Below are 21,950 nucleotides of genomic sequence, written 5' to 3'. Positions count from 1 at the left end.
TTCACTATTAGTCAAAAGCCTTTAATGCCAGCTGCTGGAGCGCTCCGTGTCTGTCGTGCATCACCAGTGGACGTGTTGTGGCTGCGAGGAGCAGATGTGATCATTTGGCAGCAAGTAGATGTGTTTGTATAAAAACACTGTGTGTGTCAGTGACATGATTAGTGCCCAAAGAGGATTAGTGTAAGCCACACTTCTAGCGGTGAAGCGATCTGCACACACACACACACACACACAGACACACACACTGACTGGGATTTGGTAGTCTGGGTTTGTTTTATTTATTAGTTATACAAACAAGTGTTGTTCTCCAGTTTGCCGAGGCCAACTTGGGATTTCAGTTTTTTCACAACAGTTGTTTACACGGGTGTGCACTGCAGCATTAATACTTGCCGTGTGTGTGGGTTCACCTATAGGAAAACATTCCTGTCTGTGTGTCTGTGTGTGTGTGTGCTCCAGGCCCTGCTGCAGACCCACGATGTGGTGGCCCACGAGGTGTACAGCGACGATGCTCTGAGGGTGACCCCCCCACCCACTTCACCCTACCTGAACGGAGACTCCCCAGACAGCACCAACGGAGACATGGACCTGGAGAACGTCACCAGGGTCCGCCTGGTCCAGTTTCAGAAGAACACTGATGAGCCCATGGTGTGTAGAAGAGAGACACATGGTTACACTAAATCACACATATGGATGGATTCACATGCTCACTTCATCAGTTCATTGCCAACTCTGGTGACTAAGTTAACACTTTAATCTACACTACAAAACCTCAGTGAGTCCTATGTTGCACAGTGGCAAGAAAAAGTATGTGAACCCTTTGAAATTACCTAGTTTTCTGCATTAATTTGTCATAAAACGTGATCTGATCTGCATCAAAGACCCAAGTATAGACAAACACAATGTGCTTTACCTAAAACCACACGAACAATCATTATATTTCATGTCTTTATTGAGTACATCCAACATAACCTCTCCATAAATTGATTTTTCTGCGTAGTAACCTGCAGGACTGTCGGGTGAGCCAACTGGTTTATTGTTGCACATTTAGAGTAATTGTGTGACCATAATGATGCATTAGGGTGCAGTTGCAATCACAACTCTTCATGCTGAGCTGTAGATACAGTATGTAGCAGAAGATGCTGCCTCTCTCTGCTGTAATGATCAGTTCTCCTCTGACCCTCTGTCTGTCTCTTGCAGGGTATTACTCTGAAAATGAATGAACTCAACCACTGCATTGTGGCCCGAATCATGCACGGTGGAATGATCCATCGACAAGGTATGCATCCATAGGAGAAACACTCCAAACTTAAACCACACATGTACATTTAGTAAGTTATTCATTTGTCAATTTGATGAGATTTTCTCTCCAAATAAGATTAGTCACAGAGAAAATAAAGCAGGTGGGGAGATAACAGCAGCTCTTATTGGACTAACTTCTGGTAATTGAAATAACAATGAAATGTAACTCTTCTTTACATCTCAGGAGGTTTTTCCTGGCTTCTGCGTTGAAGAAGCGCTGATGCTTCGGTGCCCGAGAGCCTCATTTGTAGCCTTTATAAATTCATTATTTCTCCGCTTCAGGGACTCTGCATGTAGGAGATGAAATCCGAGAGATTAATGGCATCAGCGTTGCCAATCAGACGGTAGAACAGCTCCAAAAGATGCTGGTAAGTCACACAGATCAGATTTTCACTTTGCACTTGCTTTAAAACTCACATTCGTTATGTTTCTTGTCTGCACAGCGAGAGATGAGAGGCAGCATCACCTTCAAGATTGTGCCCAGTTACCGCTCCCAGTCCATGTCCTGTGAGGTAGGAAATCACACACACATGCAGAGTCATATTTTTGCATAGTTTATGGGCGGAAAATAATGTATTTTTTTAATTTTCTGTTGCAGAAAGAGTCGCCAGATGTGTCCCGACAGTCGCCTGCAAACGGTCATGCCAGTGTCACCAGCTCCATCCTGGTATGTTTCTGCTTCTCCTTTTCATCCTCACCTCAAAACTCTTCAAACATGGCATGTTTTTGTAGATAATGACAGCACAGAGATAAAAGTTGGTCACGAAAAATCTTCTGTCATCCCAACTAGGACCTGCCAGCGACCATCCAGCCCAAAGGCCGCCAGGTGAGATTTCCTCCTTCCTCACACCACGACTGCACTCCTTTAATTCACCTGTGCGCTCCTCCCTTTGCTTTACAATCCACGACTGATATGACAAACTAACACTCATCCCAAAAAGTCCAGATCTGCATGTATGCACTTAAAAGCACTCTTTCATTCCCATCACATCTATTTTGTTCACATTAAGTTCTGCTCTCCAATGTCAGGCCTTAACTCTGCTTGAACATTGGAAAGGATTCCTACACAGAAAGTTTCCTGGTCAGGAAAAAATTAAAATAACATTTTAGTGTAATACGGCATTGCTGACATAGATTATTGCTACATTGTATTTAAAATATCTTTGTTATCTCTATACCTTTCAAGTGAAAAAATTTGAGATGGAAAATGTTAGGAACCCTGACGTCTTGGTCATATGTCTGGGTGCTTTCACAAGCCAAAGTTCAGTCTGTTTGAATCTAACTCTGGTGCAGTTACATCCTTGTTACGGTTGTTTTGTCACTTGTGAACACTCCGATCGTACCGTGGTTCGGACCAAAACTACTTGTCTCGGACCACTTGTGAGAGAGCGTCCAAACCAACCCCAGTGCAGACAGACAGCAGTATTTCATGGTGCATTCGGCTCCATGTTGCTTTGCTTATTTCCGTGTTTACATTTCCCACCGCCAACTTTCCAACCAATAAGAAATTATACTGTGACTATATTTCCAGCCCTCTGTCTTTGTACACGCCCCTTTGACAATCTTTTATATTTCTGGTTACATTTATGCACTGTGAAAGCAAACCAGATTAAATACAAAATAGACCAAAAGTATCAATTTCACAAATATCACAAGGAATGAAACGGTTGCATTAAAAACATTTTTTAGTAACATTTCGGCCAACTAAAATGCATCATAGCTTACAAAAGTCTACAGCATCAGTGTCCTCGCTTCATTCTGACAAAATCATATTAATAAATGCTCAGTAATGTTGGTTTTGAGGCTCAAAATCAGGTTTGCTGCTCCATTTTTTTCTCTTTTTGTGGCTCTTTTATTCAACCAAATGGACTTGGCTTGTGAAAGCTCCCTAAGACGATTTTTCTTTTTTAATTTGGTCATATTTGTCTGTTTCACGGTGTGTTTATCACGCTCTGAGGTCACACACACACACACACATACAACGTGGTACAAACATTGTGACATATAAGAATCCAGTTGTGGGTCCCTCATCATGCCACCTTTGTTTATGCCCCCCCAACGTTCTCTGCTGCATGATATATGTGTAAGTGTGTGTGATGCTCTCAACCCCATAGATCTCCAGACCTGCTATCAAGGACAAATTGTCCATCAAGGTAAGATGTCTCTAAGTGGACCCTTCGTAGAAGTAGATCCCAGCTCCTCCCATCCCCATCGCAACATTCGGTTCTTCATCGTAGTGGTGTCTAGGTGCCATGCTAGCTATCAAGGCTTCATATCTGGTCCGTCAGTGGACATAAAAGGCAACAGAATATGTGGGTGTGTGTGCAGAAGGACGCGTACGGCGGTCGATCATTTTTCCTGCTTTTCATTTTTCTAAATGTCTGTGCTCTTTTCCTGCTTCGGCTTCTCTGCTGTCTTTTTATCTTTTAGTGACAGCGTTCCTAACTACTTAACCGTTTTTGCAGCCAGTCTCCTTTTATGTGGGCAGCTTGGCCAATCATATTCTTTCCCATATATTCTCCTGTGATCGCTATTCTGTCACCGTGTCGGCACTTTGTCTCATCTCTTCGTCTCACTGTCCTCCCTAAACAGATTTATGTGCGTGCTCAGTTTGAGTACGACCCGGCGAAAGACGACCTCATCCCGTGCAAGGAGGCAGGCATTCGCTTCCGGGTGGGTGACATCATTCAGATCATCTCCAAGGACGACCACAACTGGTGGCAGGGAAAGCTGGAGAACACCAAGAACGGCACAGCAGGACTCATCCCCTCGCCCGAGCTGCAGGAGTGGTGAGTAGGAAAACAGCAAAACTTTTCAGTGGATTCACATTCAGGGAAAGAAGACATGTAATGGGAGAAAAATAGCCCAAAACCTCAAAATTTAACTGTGCATGATAAACCATCTTTGCCTCTAGTGTCTTGCCTTAATGCAAATAGAACATGTGCTTCCTGTCTGTGTAAATCTGTCTTTCAGATCTCTAGCAGCTTTAATTTTGGCTGACAGACAGCGCCATTTATTTTAACATGTTCTTTGCAGGCGTGTGGCGTGTATAGCGATGGAAAAGACCAAACAGGAGCAGCAGGCCAGCTGTACCTGGTTTGGCAAGAAGAAGAAACAGTACAAAGACAAGTACCTGGCCAAGCACAACGCAGGTAAGCCAGCGGACATATGGTGAAACTGAGCTCAGCTAACACGCTACAAGCTTTAATTTGATAGCTTAGCAAGCAGAGCACAAAGCCTTAACAGTGGAAGGGTGGCTGTGCATTTGACCCATGAAACACATAATTGAATTGGAGCACAAGCTCACTTTCTCTTCAGATTATTTTATGCAAGTTTAGATTGAAGATGTTAGCTTTAATGTTTGTTCAGTACGTGTAACTGCTGCACGCCGTTTTCCCTCTGACAGACCTCTCCTTCTGCCGTCTCTATTTTGTTTTTCAGTAACTAACAGTGTTGCAATTAACAGCTTTTGATGTTTACAAGTTGTGTTATTTTTTGTTCAATTTGTCTCCTTTTATGGTGTCTTTTTATTAACCCTTCCGCTCCCACCCTTTGTCCATATTTCATGCTGTCTCTTACCCAATGACATGGCTGCATGTAAGTAACTCCAGACAGCTGGCGCCCAGCTTCTGTGTTTCTCTTCCTCTCTCTGCTTTTATACCTCGTCCTCTTCCTAATGTCTCCTTGACTTTTGAATGACGCCTGCCTTTGTTTGGTCGGTAACGATGTAATTCAAATTGACTGAGAATACTCACCTTTTTTTTATCTGACCAAGGTTTGTGCAAATAAGCACCTTTTAATGCTTTCTCAAGGTATTCGACCCTCGTGAGATCAGCTTGGTGCACATTTTGGCATCATTTGAATAACTCAGCTCTAAATATTCAAAACCCATCTGATTTAAGCCAAAGGGACAAAACAGTGGAATTAATGTTAATCATTAGCATTGCTTGCGTCCCCTATGATTGGCTATTAGGTTTGCATTTATTTTTGAGATGTTTGTTTTCATACTGTTGTGGAGAAGGCACACCCATGTGCCAGATTATGAGGTACATCCAGTGAAAAAACAGTCTGATCCAGCTGTGCAGAAACCCGACCATATGTTGAGTTTTTAGGGTGGTATCCATTCAACTTATGTTCATTTTAGTGTTTTATTCTGTTGTACTGAGAGGTGTTTTTTTTTAATATTTTGCATGCTTAAATAAAATCAGTAAGTGGAAAAATACTTAACCAAACTACAGCTTTGAAAAAATGACAAAAAAGTGATAAAGCAGGATCTAAAGCCTGACAGATATATTGATTGACTGATATTTTCGGCCGATATTTGATAATTAATGCAGAAAATGTTGCTTGCAGGATTTCAGAATTGTGTGAACTTTTTTTTTAAATAGTCAGCAAGTGACTGAAACTGAACAGTAATGATGGAAATTAAGCTATTTATTTTATTTATATATTATTTACTTATTTACCCTTTATTTTCTCACTTATTTACAGAATTTATAGAATTGTCTAACAATGTAATGCATCGTTTTGTATAATGTATAATTATGTTAAATATTATTATAAAGTTTGAAAAAACAGCTCTCTGGGTACATTTGCAGAGTGGTGAAATATCAGTACACAATCCACATAAAATAATCTATTTTCATTCCAGCTCAAAAAATTATTATATTGCAGGACTAAGTTTACTTATGTGTACCTAATAAACTGGTGCTTGGGTGTTTATTAACCACTTCACCTATAGAGGCATAGTCACATTAATGATCATGTAGCACGATCTGCCATTTGAGTCTTTTACAGCTGAACTAAAGTTCCTCCTCTGCTCTGCAGTGTTTGACCAACTAGATCTGGTGACGTATGAGGAGGTGGTCAAAGTGCCATCATTCAAAAGGAAAACGCTGGTCTTGCTCGGTAAGTAAACAGTTTGATTTGTGAAGGGCCGAGAGGGAGATAAAAGTTACATGATGTAGTATAAATAGTCTTTTGTTTCTACCAGGAGTCTCGGCTCATAGCAACTCTCACTTTTGTCACCTGGTGGAGCCAAACTCTACACAACATGAAAAACCTGATAGTTGAAAGACTGCACGCATCTGCAGTAACTAAGTCATCATGTAGAAGTGTCCAAGTGTTTATTTAAATTATATGTGCTGTTTCCTTCCATTCAGGTGCACATGGAGTGGGCAGGAGGCACATCAAGAACACACTCATCACCAAACATCCTGACCGCTTCGCCTACCCCATACCTCGTAAGACACACACACTAACACAGCAGCTGTACATGTTAACAAAACAGCATGAGGTGGTTACAGATATCCACCACCACCAGGATTATTTTGTTTACAGCATCACATTGGGAAGGAAGTTCATTATGGTCTGTTCAGCATTTTGTTTTAGAATTGTGGAAAGAAAACATCCAAAACAAACATTAAGGTGTCAAATCTCAACTTCAGCTGCACTTACAGACACCAAACTTACCAGTTTTATTCTGTCGGTTTTTACTGAGAGGATTGTCTATATATCATTCATACCCTGATTTAAAGAACATTTTGTTCCTAAAAACATGACAGATTGTTTTTTTATGGCTTTTGACAGTATTTTCTGATTTATGAAATGACAGTGAGATATCCTAATATCGTTCTGTAAAAAAAACTTTAAATCTAATATATCAACAAAATAAAATCTAAACATATAAAAAATGGCCCTATTCACCTGTAGAGTCTCTCCTTAAGTACAATATGTTTCACTTTGATCTCTCCTCCTCCGTCCCTCTGCTCAGACACGACTCGGCCTCCTAAGAAGGACGAGGAGAACGGGAAGAACTACTACTTTGTGTCTCATGACCAGATGATGCAGGACATCAGCAACAACGACTACCTGGAGTACGGCAGCCACGAGGACGCCATGTACGGCACCAGGCTGGAGACCATCAGGCAGATCCATGCACAGGGCATGATCTCCATCCTGGATGTGGAACCACAGGTAAACAGTGGCCCCAGTCTACCTCCTGTTGAAACATTTCATTTCCTTTTTACTGACTGGAAGAACAGAACAGAGATAAAATAATAATCTCTCTGTTTCAGGCACTAAAGATCCTCAGGACAGCTGATTTTGCTCCTTATGTCGTGTTCATCGCAGCTCCCACTGTCACCCCCGGCATGACCGAGGTACGCTCACAAACACTCCCCTGCTTCCTCTCCCACTCATGACACCTGTTCAGGTTGACTTTGCACTTTTAATCCACTAACTCATTCATTTTATAGCATGCTATACTTGATCACCTTTTGCTTTGCTGTGTTTCCTTCACTGCACGTGTCATGCACACTTTAAGCATGTTTGTATTTTTTTTCGGCATGCCGATTTTTTTATTTGCACTCAAGATTCCAAAGTGGTGCAAGAAACTTCCTGTAAGTACTCATTAAATGTTGAGTTGTGTAGAACTTGTAGAGAAGCATGTGTTTGGTCTTTGTGTTTGTGGAGTAGATGTCTCACTGTGTCCACTCTTCTTCCTCTTGACTTCCTTTAATTGCTCTTATCATTCTTTTTATGGTGTTTTCTCTGTGATGCATTTTAATTTTTGACATCATTATCTCCTCTGGCCCAACCCTACCTCTTTAATTTTTCTTCTTTTTCTTGTACCCTGGGCGATATGTGGGAATTAGTACTGCAATTTAGATTGCAGTTATTTTCTATAAACTTCAGTATATATATATAGTATATGGAAAAATCCTACTTTTGGTGGTTGCAGTATTAAATGAGATTAGTTCCTACCGAGCATTGTGGCTACTTGCTTAAAAATAACAGTTTAGCTCACTTTTAGTATGAAATTATATTACTGGTAGAGTTGAAAATACTTTAAAACATCACTTTATCATTTCAAATGACATATTTTAGTACATATTTTCTTTTGAAATCTCACGTAAGACAAAAACAATTACAACTCTCACAACAGGGCTTCTCAAAAGAAATCATAAAACAACAATATTTGTATTCCTAGGTGGCTGAAGGCATGACACACCCTCCGCTGCCTCTGCCTTTACCCACCTAGGAATAAAACTATCACATCCCATGTGTCTACTGAACAGCGTGGCTTGCTGCTGTCACATGTTATGACCTTTGTTATGAAGTAAAACTTAATAGGATTTCACAGGAAAGAAGTGGAGAAAGATGTGCAGCAAATAGGTAGTGAGGGCCGTAGGTTCGATTCCCACCTGTGGCCCTCACTTAATTTTTTCAAAAATATGAAATTTCGATTTTATTCTAGACTATGACATTTTCTGTGACATACCATATTACTGACTTATTTTATTACCAAAAGCACAATAAAATCAAGCTTGGTTTTTAACATCAAAATGATACAGAATGGTGATTTTTTTTTGGAGTTGGAAATGATATTTGATGAGCTACTGCTGAATACATTTGTATTAAATTTCGACACAAACCTCATCCAGCACAGATGTTGCAAAAATGTAAATTAGTGAGTTATAAAACAAATTAAAATTAGATGACAAGAGTAGACTCTAATGTAAAAACAGTCACTATTAATTCAAAATATGCATAAAATCAAAGTATGAACGTACAGAACCTCACAGAAGAAGCCTTGAAGTCCACCAAACATGAACTCCCTCTTGTGTTTTCTCCATCTCACCATCAGGATGACTCTCTCCAGCGGCTCCAGAAGGAATCAGAGATGCTGCAGTCGACCTACGCTCACTACTTCGACCAGACCATCATCAACAACGAGATCGACGACACCATCCGGCTGCTGGAGGAGGCCGTAGACCTGGTGTCCACCACCTCCCAGTGGGTCCCCGTCTCCTGGGTCTACTGACACACACTCAACGGCAACTCGCTCATCGCCCTCAACGATCCATCTCCGATCCAGCACGGATGCTAAACTTGGGTCAAACACCCTTTGAATCACGTCTCTCTCATCACACATTTCTGTAGATAAACTGTTGTTGAAAAAGAGGGAAACTAATGACTCACTACAGAGACTTCATCCTGCCCCCGCCCCCTTTTTCTCAACAGCCTCAAAAGGCATATTGTTGTGTACATATATACATATATATATAAATGATAAAAAACTAAGTGAATATGGTTCTGTCCTAGTTGAAGGGTGGGGAGTGGAGGGGCAGTGTGGTAGATATTTTGTACTTTTCTTTTCTAATTGATGGATGGGTGGTAATATTGGAAAGGCAATAGCGAGCATGACCATAAAACAGTCTTATGTGGGTGCCTGTGTGTGTGTTGACCTTTTAAGGCACTTCTTGTGGTACTCTGTGTCCTCCCCCGATCTCCTCGGCCCCTGTGACAAACAAGCCGAACTTTAAAGCACATTAGAAGCTGCTACAGTGGCGACAAGTAACTCCCTCAGCTCCAAATGCAAGTTTGAGTGAAACGGAAAGCACAGGAAACTTGGCAGTTTCTTTCTCCCTCACCCCGCAGCCCTGTTATTTATTTCACTGGCCCTCTGTGCCTGTCAGTCTGTTGAAGGAGCACACTGCATCCCTCTACGCTGTCTTTTTTTTCGTGTGTTGCTGTAGCCTATCGTCCCATGCTTCCCTCCCTGAACCCCCTGATGGTCTTTGTTTACATCTCAGTTTGCACAAAACGGACAATGAAGAAGACGTGTACTGCATCTCGTCACCTCACGGTTTATATTTTGTCTTGCTCTCTGGCTGTCTTTACCCCTCTCCCTCCGTGCATCAGTAGTAAGTGACCTGGAATATCATTCTTGGATGAAAAAGCACCACTAAACATGGCTCCTGAACTGGAAAAACTTAACAGAAAGGAGGAAAAAAAAAAGAACTGCCTTATCAGAGCCTCGGGGAAGAAGTCTGTAACACCTATGCACACCCCTGGAGTCTGCCAGGCAGACCGCCATGAACACCATTTTCTTCTTTCTCCACACTCAAATAGTGAGCCATGACAATTAAAGTGTTCATAGGAATGTCTGTGGAAGGGGAGAGGGCCTCATGTAGGTGGGATAAAATCAATCCTAGAGCCACCATTTTGGAACTGTTAACTGTTGTCTTTAAAAATATAAAGGAGTATTCTTGTTTTGAGGGAGAGAAAATAACTAAATTTTGTGTGTAAATGTTTCAATGGTGCGTACGTCATACGAGTGAATTAAGAGCCAGTGTATATTAACCCTTAAAAGAAGCTCAGTATGTGACATAACCTCTTCATGCTTTGCCGGAAGTGGTGCAGCGCTGCCACACCTGCAGTCACAAATCAAAAACGATTTGAAAAAAAAAAAAAGTGAATATTTTCAGCTGTGTGGTGCGGTTGCTGTTGTTCCACTTCAAGTAAAGTGTTTTCATTTCAAGTCCTGTGTAAATTACCTCTGCAAATGACAAAAGCAGCTCTTCTGTATGAAATGTTGTTCTTTTTTGTTATTTCATTTTTAAAAAAAAATATATTTCCTTTTACGTGTTTAAAGTAAAACTGCCTCGTCTTCCGTCTGGTTTATTTTCTGCTGTGTGCGAGTCAGTGTGTGGGTATGATGCTTCTGTTGTGTTTTACATGCGGATTTAGAAGTCCAACAGGGATTTAAGTCAGTCTAATATTGTCTCGTTGTTCTTGTAACAAGTGGAGATTTGTCTGTTGGATTCCTCAATGATCCCTTTTTAATGAGACGCTCCCGCACACACAGCAATGTAAATCTACTCTATATTCAATGTCATGCCCACGAGAAAGCAGAATGAAGGTCTATAGAAAAATCAAACTCTTCTCATGAATAACAGATTGTTGCATTGCTTGCTGCAGTCTCTACGCCCTCAGTTCAAACAGCTGCAAGGCGCTGTTTAAGCAACAGGAACAACTAACAAACCAATTTTTTTCTGTCAGCATTGATTTGTTAAAAAGTTAAGATCCAGCCTACCAGATTATTGCTCAGCTCAAACTGTTCTAGCAGCCTTGTGGTTAAAATATGGGGTTGGATTGTATCAAAAGCAGAGGAAAAGTCAACAAATAAGAGTCTGGCATGGGAGCCACTGTTATCCAAATGCTTAAAAAGTTAATTAAGTAAAGTGACTGCAGCATCTTCCACGCCCCTACCGGGTCTATAAACAAACTGCAGAGGGTCAAGTGAATGCTCTGTTTTCCTTAATATTTCAGACCTCACCAATTTTTCAAATGCTTTCATTACAATTGATGTGAGTGCCACTGGTCTAAAATCATTGAGGGTTTTGGGGCTGTTGGATTTGGGAACAGGGACAACCACAGCATCCTTCCAGACCTCAGGTACTAGTTGTGCCTCTAAAGATTTATTAAAAATGTAATGGAAAGGAGGACTTAATTGCTTTGCACAGGTTTTGAGTATGAGCCCACAGATGTTGTCTGGACCATGACTTTTGTTAAATCTCATGGAGAGGAAGGCTTTATGCACTTCTTTTTGTCTTATGTTAAAGTGGTGAACGTCTATTAGCTGGTTACTCAAATTGTAGATCTCATTACCAAAATCAAAGGTGTTAAAACGATTGTAAAATTGGTTAAAAGCACTGGCCAGCTCCATGTCTGAGCTGAAACCATCCAGGGTGACTGGGCAGCTGCTCTTAAGATTCTGGAGGCCTGCTATGGTTTTCATACTGTCCCAGGCTGATCCCAGGTTGTTTGTTGCCATCTTGGTCTCCAGTTTATTTTTATAGTCTCGTTTTGCTTTGAGAATTTCTACTTATGGTCTTATTATAGTCTGTTGATACATGTAGTAGTATATATTTTCCAGAAATTACAGAAAAACACAATATTTTGAGTTGTCCAAAATTTGAAGAAAAAAAAAGTCATACTATAATGTCGATTTCGGGCAAAATTAGTCCAATTTTAAAATGCCTAAAACTGCTCAAAATGGGTCAATTATAGTCTTTTGATACATATTAGAGTATAATATGGCCAGAAATGACCCCCCTAAAAAAATAGAAAATTTTCGGGAAAAAGTCTTCAAATTTTTAAATGCCCCGGTACTCTCAAAATGGTCTTATTATAGTCTATTGATACATGTAGTAGGGTGGCTTTTCCAGAAAAAACAAAAAAACACCATATTTTGAGATGTCCAAAATTAGAGGGTAAAAAAATGTCAATCTGTAAAAAATGGTCAAACGACCCAAAACTCTCAAAATGGGCCTATTATGTGATTATAATACTATATTGTCGATTTTGGGGCAAAAATCAAAACATTTAAAATACCTAAAAATGCAAGAAGTGGCCTAATTATAGTCGTTTTACACGTATTACAGTATAGTATGCCCAGAAATGACAGAAAAACACCATATTGGTTCAAAATGTCACTGTTGTATCACTTTAAGATGTCGCTATTAAAAACAACTGTTTTTCTAGATTTCTTAAAATCTGACAGTTTGAAGACAGTGGTGATATGCTGCCTGTCCATTTGCCTGCTGTCTCTGTGTCCAAGGTTGAAGGCGTCAGTCTTCAGAGTCTGACTGATGTTTAACCTCCAGAGACAGACAGACAGACAGACAGGCCTGATGGAATAACTCAGTGCTAAATGGAGCGGGTAGTTTGCTGGCTCATCTCGGGGCCTCGCTTCATGGCGGACGGTTGTTTTTCCTCCGCACTGTGTTTGCAGAGATGGCTGTTTGACTGTGTACTCTGGCTCTGAAGCACAGATAAGTCACTGCCTGCTGCTGCAGTTATGAATTGGTTGCTTTGAGCTGAGAAAGCAGGAAATCCTGTGATATGTGAACAGTCGTCTGGCAGTTGTCTGGTTTTGATTTACTGGATATTTGATGCATTTTTCTTCACTGCAACCCTGCCTGAGCTATAGTTATAACACCCGAGCAAAGACTGACAGCTTAACAAGAGATTTTAGAGTAAGTTGATAAAGCGGTTGCAGCTTCACTACCTCATAACAATCCTATCTGCAAACATACAGATGATCTAAACTGTATGTACATTTGTAACAAACATTTGTCCCTTTTCATAATTGCCAAATTACGCACTACTTGACCATTCCCAAAGCTCAAAGGTGTCAGCAAATCCTAATATTAAGAAGCTGTAGACAGCAGAAATTTGCCATTTTTACTTCTACTAGACTACATTTTAGGTAAATATTGTAGTTCTTACTCTACATTCTGCTGCCAGTTTTAGTTACTTTTCAGATCAAGATTTAACATAATAATTTAAAGTAAAGTACTTCGACATAGAATTGACACCTTAGGTTGAGGCAAAACAGACAAGTATAACTTTAGTAACTGTTTATTGGTCTATTTCTACATTAGACAAGTAATCAAGTTCCTTCTTTTAACTTATCAGACCCACCAGAGCTCCAGAGACAAAAAGAGGAGGCAGCCAAACAGTTCCTGCCTTTATACACTGAGTGACCTCATCAGTGACAGCACAGGGGTAAGGTGGAGGATGTAAAGTAGTTTGAGTAACTGATGTATGTTGCTTGAAAACTGGTGATTACCGGTGCAGATATATGTGTTACTGGAGCCAAAATAAAGTGTTTTTATACAATAGTAGGAAAGATTAACTTTGTCAGTTACCTGTTTTTCAGTAGAGGTACTGGATTGGTACAGCCCGAGCCAATTGATTCATGCTGAAGGGAGAGACTATATAAGCAGCTGCTGTTGCCTTGACATGGTTTGGATGCAGGTGTATGGCTGTATGCATGTGATCAGGTAAGTTAACAGGGTTTTTTTGTGTGGCTTTTACAGATTTTTTGCTTAGTATGGTGTCACCTGTAATTTTTGTTAAACCACTTGTATTATAGAGTTTGAGTCTGCCTCCATGTTGGCCACTCTGGTGCCCCCTGGTGGCCAATCAAAAAAATGCATGGATGTTGCCACTCAATGGGGCAACCTGGCTGATAATACCAGAGCAGGGGTGGGCAACCTTTACTAACTAAAGAGCCACTGTTGGCCAAAAAGAAGATAAAATCGTGGAATGGAGCCTCAAACCTTATATTGAGCCTAAAATTAAAATTAAACAGCCTAATAAGTCTAAATTAGCCTACTAACATTATTAATCATCACATTGAGCATTTATCAATATGATTTTGAAAACTAGTCTATCTAGGGGAACTCAAAACTGAACTCAAAGTTGGCAAACTTTAAAGATTAAGGCGCCGGGCTGGAGACTTTCGTAAGCTATGAAGCACATTTTAGTTGACTTAAATGTAAAAAAAAAAAAAGAAAGAATATGCTGTAAAAAGGCTATACAATTTTACAATTGAAGATTCAAATAGTTTTTGATCTACAGCATTGATAAATTAAAATTTTAATGTAAAAATATATATATCATTTTTTTGTCTCAGCCACGGGGAGCCCCTGCAGGCGGCCTTAAGAGCCACATGAGGCTCTGGAGCCACAGGTTGACCACCCCTGTACTAGAGCCTGTCATATCTGTTGACTATTAGCCTACATTGGCCTATCAAATGCATATCAGTATGGGTGTATATGCTGTCCAATATGTGCCGTTATTAACTTTTTTTTTACACAATATATAATGCAGAAATGCTGCTTGCCATGATTTTGAGATGTTTTTTTAAGTCAGCAAATGACTGAAACTGAACACTAATGATGATTGTTTAGCCATTCATTTTTATATCTATTTAATCTTTATTTTCTCAGTTATCATTTATATAATTAGTTGACAATGTAATGCCTTGTTCGCATAATGTATGTTAACACTGTTAAATATTATTGAATAAAGTTTTTCTTGAGAAAGTAGCTCTCTCGGTATATTTGCAGAGTGGTGAAAAATTGTTGCACAATCCACATAAAAAGTTATATATTTTTTTCCAGCTCAAAAAAAATATTATCGATTAATCGATATGCTGACTAGACGAAACAGCCAAAACACAGAACAGAGGTGATAAAATTATGCATTTATGCCAATATTCCACTGTAACGTTAGTTCATCTTTTTTCCTGCTATATTGACATGTTTAAAATTTAGAACTTAAATAATCTAAAATAACACTTTTGGTTATAAAGATGGTTGATTGCCTGCTGTACATTTAATTCTATTTACTGTGAGTAATGCAGTTATATGAGCAATTAGTCAAAACCTAGATTTTTCTGAGCACTGCGTGTTTCAGCAGAAGGTCTTCTCATACACAGGCTATAAAAACACTGAAACAAAAGCAGAGCTCTCTGTTTTGACTCAAGGCTTTTCTCGCCGTTGGTGCTTGTTTAAGTGCAATCTGAAAAGGTGTGAAAGTCCCTGATGGTGAACGAAACTCTTTATAAACAACCCTGAGAAATACAGTAAAGGATCATTAGCAAAAACTTTAATGAAAAGTGTCTAAGTCCTTCAGAAGCTTGCATTATGTTCATCCCACTTATGTCCCAGAATTATCTTTGTATAATCATCATAATTTGCTCTCGGGCTGAATTCAGACATATGTTTTCCGCTGCTCTTCAGTTTTCCGTACAAGGAGAAACGTCTGGCCTCGTCAGTTAATTACACGTCGAGGGCAGCTTTCCTTTGATTCTGTTCCTTCAGCCAATGGATTGACAAGCATATATCTGATGCCTATTTTGAAAAACTATGCGGTTAGTCTCAGTGTCAGAAAACTTCACTGCATTGTGAAAGAGTTCCCAAATCCCTTTAATCACCTTCAAGGCTGCACATGTTCAGACTGCAGGATGCACGTTTGAACAAGCACCATATCATTTAGATAAAATTAAAATATACTGGTCTATACTGGTTATTTTGACTACAGCCTATGAAAATAGACTTTTATGTGGATTATGCAGATTTCTCACCACTCTGCAAATGCACCCAGAGAGCTTTCTCAAACATGAAACTTTTACAAATAAACATTATACAAAACATGTATTACATTGTCAGCCAATTCTATAATAACTGAGAAAAAAAAGAACAAATAGGAGGATAATAAGTAGCTAAATAAACATCATTACTGTTGAGTTTCAGTAAATTGCTGATTAAATCAATTATGAACGAACACCATTTCTAAATCACGCCAAGGCCATGTCTGCATTATATGTTGTGTAAAAAAAGTTTACATAATGGCAAATATTGGAGAGTAGATGAGTAATTTACCACTACATTGCATGCAGTTAAACTAGTATAATTTGTGTGTCAACAGCTCACATGCCAGGGTCTTTAAAAAGAACACTTTAAACATTTGACAAGCCTCCCTGATTCTTCTGTTGCTGCTGTATAAGAAATAGATATAAGTCTAAATAAAATAAAGATAAAGAGCGCCATACTGAAGACATTTGTATTTTGTTGTTGGATTTTAAGTAAAAAGATGCACAAATAGAAGAAAAATATTTTTAATTCCTACTTAATGGCACTGTGTGTTTTGTGGATCTAACTTATAACATGATAAGAGTAACTCCAGCTTTAAGTATCATCTGTATCTAAAAGGCAATAGATGACCACAGAGAGGCGTCTGTCTGAGGTGAACCTGTGCTACGAGGCTGTTTTTGCTTCTCTTTGTGTAAATGAAAAGTATCTGATCAACAGGAGTCCACCATGCCCTCTGAAACCCATCTGCAGGACTTTGCTTTGCATAGACAAACAGGACTTAACATGGTCTCCTCTCAACCTCTGACAGCATGCCAGACTGATTCAAAACCTCTCAAATCAGGCCTCAGAGAGCCCACTTATTTATGAAACTCTGAATGTGCAATAAGCTACGCTGTGTGCTGCAGGCTTCACAAACAACACAGGGTTTCTATGCAAAACAGATGATTGACGCTTCAGGCATATACACAATGAAGGCAGGGCAACCAAACCAAGTCCTGCTCAGTCCAGACCTTGACTTAGCTCATTAGTCTACAAAGAGCTCATTACAGCGAGCAGCTGCAGACACAACAGAGACTGGGTGTTGACAGCTTTCAAAATTCACCAAAATACTAAATTACGTCACAGAATGCAATTAGATTTTCAACTAAATGTAACAGAACATGCTATTTACTATAGGCCGTTGGTTATTAATGGAATAATGTGGTGAAAAGAAGATAGAAAATACAGATACCACACTCTGAAGTAACAGTCCTGCACTCAAAACTTAAGTAAAAGTACAAAAGTATCAGCATCAAAATGTTAAAGTATCAAAGTAAAAAGGCTTGTTATGCAGGTTGTTATATATTCTATTGGATTATTGATGCATTTATGTAAGAAGCTTTTTAGTTTTCTCAAGGTAGGGTTTATTTAAACTAAATATTCTGTTTTGAAGTTTAATTTGAAAAATGTCTAATCACTTTAAATGTATCTTGATTTTATGTTAAATCTCGACCTGAAAAGTAACTAAAGCTGTCAGCTAAATGTTGTGGAGAAAAAAAAGTGCAATATTTGCTTCAAAATGTAGTGAAATTAAAAGTATAAAGTTACATTAAATGGAAATACTCAAGTAAAGTAAAAGTACCTCAAAACTGTACTTGAGAAAATGTAATTGGTTACATTCTACCACTGCCCATATGTCATATTTTAAAGATAATTATTACATGCCAAACGGTTTTACTGCATTTATACACATCATATTTGCTTATTAGATTAAATGATCCAAAAATAATTTTGCCCTCACTTTAATTTTCTATTTCTAAAGTATCTTGCATCAATCTGGTCGTTGTTTGGAGGCTGCCACATTGTTTGGCTTTTATTGTGAAAATATTGACCGGACGTGTGTTTTTGGGTGTATTCAGAGAGGGAGGGTGCCCCAAGTCTAGTCTATAAAAAAGGATGATTTTCACCCAAAACATGCTCCCGACCAGCTGCAGCTGTGCGTCATGTCGTGCTGTGAGGACTTGGCCCGCGGCAGCATCCTGTTCAGCATCCTGAACAGAAGCGCTCACAGCCCGCAGAGACTCCTGCACACGCCCGCTGACCACCGGCTCTGCTCCTGCGCGTCCAAGAGCAAACTGGTGGCGATTCGGGCTCCGGAACTAGTTTTCAAAGCTGCCTCGGAGGTGCTGCTGAAAACTTTCAAGTTCGTGAAAAACGTACCGTGTTTCCGGGGTTTGCCGGCGGAGGACCAGCTGCGGCTGGTGCGCAACAGCTGGGCGCCGCTGCTGCTTTTGGGCATGGTGCAGGACTCCGTGGACTTCGAGACGGTGGAGACGCTGCAGCCGAGTCTCTTGCACTGGATTTTAACGCACAAAGAGATTCAGGACCCAGGGGTGCGAGTCAGTGATGCGGAGGGGATCAAAATGTTTCTGGTCAGGTGCAGAGGGCTGAGGATCAGCGTCAGAGAATACGCCTTTCTGAAGGGAGCCATACTGTTCACCCCGGGTGAGAGCACGCTCTATTTTACATCTTTAGCACAGTAAATCTGAATTCACTGATGTGAATCAGGAAGTCTTGTCACGTCATTGCTTTATACTTTTAATGCAAATATTACTGTGCAATCTCAATCTTTAATATGGTGAGCTACAATATTCTATTAATTATAGAGTAAGCTGTATTTATGGTGACTTCATCTTATACAATGTTTTTTCTTTTCTTTTATAATCAGTGGTGGAAAAATTAAATCCTTTACTCAAGTAAAAGTATCGGCATCAAAATGTACTTATAGTATCAAAAGTGAAAAGTACTCACTATCAGACCTCGTTTTAAATACTTACTACTGCTAATTATCTTAAATTTATCATGTTTTTAATGTTAAATCCTAACCTGAAAAGTAACTAAAGTGAAATGTAGTGGAGTAGAAGTATAAAGTTGCATAAAATCGAAATGGTACACGTGCCTCAAAATTGTAGCCTACAGTACATGAGTTAATGTACTTATTTACATTCCTCCACTGGGCATTAAAGTGCATTATAATCCAGGTGTGTGTTGAGGTGTTACTGTGATTTGTTGTGTGCTGCAGAAGTGACGCAGCTGGAGTGTCGCGCCTACATCCAGGCGCTCCAGACAGAGGCTGAGCGCGCGCTTTACGAGCACGTGAGGACGGTGCACCGGGGGAACGCGGGCCGGTTCGGCAGGCTGCGTGCGGTCCTGGACGCGCTGCGGTGCATGGACCCGGACGCGGTGGCGGGACTCTTCTTCAGACCCGGGACCGGCAGCATAGAGGAACACGTGCTCGCTCTGTTTTATGAGAGGTAGAGTCCAAAGTGATGGAAGACGATTGGGACGTTTGAAATTAATATAAAGGTTATGTTTTTTCCTTATTTAAAGAATTTTCTTTGATCAGGGCATCACCTTCAACTCGTTATTTATTTCTGTTTGTGAGGACCATTGCAGCCAAGATGACCTTAATAAAAGACGTCATCATGAAGTCATGGTCAGGAAGTCATTATGTGTCAATCATATGCTTGAACTGATACCAGTGGTGGAAAAACTATCCAGATCCCTTAAGAAAAAGTACTAATGGAAAACTGTGGAATGACTCCACTACAAGTAAAAGTTCTGCATTCAAAGCTTATTTAAATAAGTTTAAATAAAAAGTATCAACAGTAATTATTACTCATTATGCAGAACGGACCCTTTCAGATTGTTTTGTATTCTAAATACATTGTTTTGATTGTGTAAAGATATTGATCATATATACTACTTGATATACTGTTGAGGTTTAATTTAAAGTCAAAAAAATTGATTATTGATCATGTTTTTATGTTAAATCTTGACCTAAAAGTAACTGAAGCTGGCAGCTAAATGTAGTGGAGTAAAAAGTGCAATATTTGCCTCAAAATTGTTTAGTGTATTACTTGAGTAAATGTAGTTAGTTACATTCCACCACTGAAGGTTTCCCAGAGATGAGACTGAATACATTGTATTCATATAGCTGATGGTGTTGTGGTTGCAACCTCATAACAAAGCATCAACTAAATATGCTAAAAAAAAAAATCAAATCACAATATTATAAATCTGAATTTATCTAAAACTCACTTCACCTTTTTAATTTTGTTAAATATGCCATTTATTAAATGGGTCATGGCGATAGGAGTTAACATTGGACAAATAAAGTTTGGAATCCAAAGTATTGCCACACATCTGATTTAAGAGAATGGATAAAGCAAAGTATTCAGACTTTGGAATAACTGTTAAGAGGTTGACTCCCCCTTGTGGCAATTTATAAGAGTTTAAGCAATCAATATAGGAATATGGTGGTAACCTTGGACAACTTTAAGTCACCCTTATTATCCCAATATTGGTAATTTACCACAATCCACTTACTGACTTATCATGATTCATGATAAAATCACCCATCTTCCCATCCCTACTCCAGAAGGTTAATCAGCAGTGTGGGAGTTAGTTGATTTTGACAATCTCCCTCAGCTCAATATACATCCATCATCTAACCCATCTCTGCACACCACAAACCTCCATGTAAAGCAGTTTACACCATCCATAACTTAAAAACTACCTCTGCAAACTTGTGTAACAAAGCTTCCATGACACCAAACAATGCAAAATTAATCAACAAATATAAGTTGCAGGGAATCCTTCAGTAAATAGTTTGAAAAAGTTCCTACCGTTGATTCTGGAGACAATACGCCATCACAATCTGAAAAATGATCATAGAAATTGTTAAAAACTGAAGTTACAACTAAGAATGTCTTAATTCTTTTTGTTTACAAGTGACTTTATCAGCTAAAATACCTGATGCTTGGCTGTGTAATTGTTGGATGAGCTGCTGCTGTTAAATGAATGAGTGGTATTGATGCAGAGTGCTGTTAAACTCCTGCAGATATACTGTGGTCACGTCAGGGCTGTAAAGTCCAACTTACTGCCTCTAAAACACTTTGCAAGCAGACATTACAGGTATTAGTAATGTTAGAGCTATGACATCAAGCAAGTGCTATCCTAATAATAAAAATAATATGCAAATGCATACATTCAGCAACTGACAGACTGCATGGTAACACAGATTCTCTGGGCTCCATCTCTGTCCCGACAGCTTCAGTAAACACAGCGAGGATCTACCTGACTCCTCCTCATGAATATCATCAGGAGGTGAAGCTGAGCCGCTCCTCTCCCTCCTCCTGCTGCTCCCAGGTGTCGGAGGAGGCTGGAACCTGGGAAATACCAGCTTGAATTAAATGATACTGCAGATTATCCCTCCGGAGGCGACGGGACTCTGAGTGTTCATAATGTGAATTAACATTTCTTGCTGACTCACCTCCCATGATGCACACTTATTTCCCATCTTTGTATTAACCTGAAGATGTGCATGTAATAATGATACTGGGCTGAAAACCACACTGTTTGACTGACCAAAGCCAGTTTGAAAATGTGTGCTAATCATTGTACAAAGTGTCTTAATAGCTTCTTTTTTCAGGCTCAACTAACATCTGTCACTATCACTTTAGCTGTCAATTAAGTTTCTCAGAGCTTAAAGAGGTGTCTTTAATATGCCATTAAGTAAAAAAAAAAAGCCTAAAACAGAGATCCCATTTTAAATGGAGAATGGCAGTAAATTCTAATATTTTAGAAGCTGCAGATATTTGCTATTTTCTTTTATAACTTTAAAAACAATCCAAGCGTGGTTGATTAATTTAATGATCTACTTATTACAGAACAAATTCATTTCCATTAGAAATTCCAAATCAGATGCATTTTAATGGTCAAATAAAATGTGGGTTGATGTATTAAGTTCAGTGATGGAAGTACAATTACGTAAGCAATACCATTTTATGTAACTCTATACTTCTACTCCATTACATTCTGAGGTAAATATTTTACTTTTTACTCAGGTCAACATTTAATGTAAAAACATTATCA

At 39.4% G+C, this 21,950-nt stretch overlaps 2 protein-coding genes across 7 annotated transcripts in view; both read left to right on the top strand.

Annotated features, from left to right (window-relative positions):
- Nucleotides 1-10,743, top strand: part of LOC131962704 (peripheral plasma membrane protein CASK) — a 47,635-nt gene extending 36,892 nt beyond the window's left edge. For 2 of the 6 annotated variants that reach the window (XM_059327718.1, XM_059327716.1), the window contains 14 exons: nucleotides 457-645; nucleotides 1,198-1,276; nucleotides 1,582-1,667; nucleotides 1,743-1,811; nucleotides 1,898-1,966; nucleotides 2,090-2,125; nucleotides 3,414-3,452; nucleotides 3,892-4,088; nucleotides 4,336-4,451; nucleotides 6,127-6,207; nucleotides 6,462-6,542; nucleotides 7,073-7,275; nucleotides 7,377-7,460; nucleotides 8,948-10,743. In XM_059327718.1, coding sequence (XP_059183701.1) covers nucleotides 457-645; nucleotides 1,198-1,276; nucleotides 1,582-1,667; nucleotides 1,743-1,811; nucleotides 1,898-1,966; nucleotides 2,090-2,125; nucleotides 3,414-3,452; nucleotides 3,892-4,088; nucleotides 4,336-4,451; nucleotides 6,127-6,207; nucleotides 6,462-6,542; nucleotides 7,073-7,275; nucleotides 7,377-7,460; nucleotides 8,948-9,124 — 1,506 coding nt within the window. In that variant the 3' untranslated portion in view covers nucleotides 9,125-10,743. The remainder of the gene's footprint in view (nucleotides 1-456; nucleotides 646-1,197; nucleotides 1,277-1,581; nucleotides 1,668-1,742; nucleotides 1,812-1,897; nucleotides 1,967-2,089; nucleotides 2,126-3,413; nucleotides 3,453-3,891; nucleotides 4,089-4,335; nucleotides 4,452-6,126; nucleotides 6,208-6,461; nucleotides 6,543-7,072; nucleotides 7,276-7,376; nucleotides 7,461-8,947) is intronic. The other 4 variants (XM_059327722.1, XM_059327719.1, XM_059327717.1 and 1 more) reach the window with 3 other exon arrangements.
- Nucleotides 10,744-17,704: 6,961 nt separating this feature from the next.
- LOC131962992 (nuclear receptor subfamily 0 group B member 1-like) lies at nucleotides 17,705-21,561 on the top strand. Its single transcript, XM_059328116.1, has 3 exons — nucleotides 17,705-18,518; nucleotides 19,096-19,327; nucleotides 21,127-21,561. The coding sequence occupies exons 1-3, from the start codon at nucleotides 18,017-18,019 to the stop codon at nucleotides 21,167-21,169; spliced, it is 777 nt and encodes a 258-aa protein (XP_059184099.1). The 5' UTR covers nucleotides 17,705-18,016; the 3' UTR covers nucleotides 21,170-21,561.
- The last annotated feature ends 389 nt before the right edge of the window (nucleotides 21,562-21,950 follow it).

The sequence above is a fragment of the Centropristis striata genome, chromosome 24 (assembly GCF_030273125.1).
Source record: "Centropristis striata isolate RG_2023a ecotype Rhode Island chromosome 24, C.striata_1.0, whole genome shotgun sequence".
NCBI lineage: Eukaryota > Metazoa > Chordata > Actinopteri > Perciformes > Serranidae > Centropristis > Centropristis striata.
Note: the sequence above shows the minus strand (reverse complement) of the source record. Positions and strands in the feature narration are given on the sequence as shown.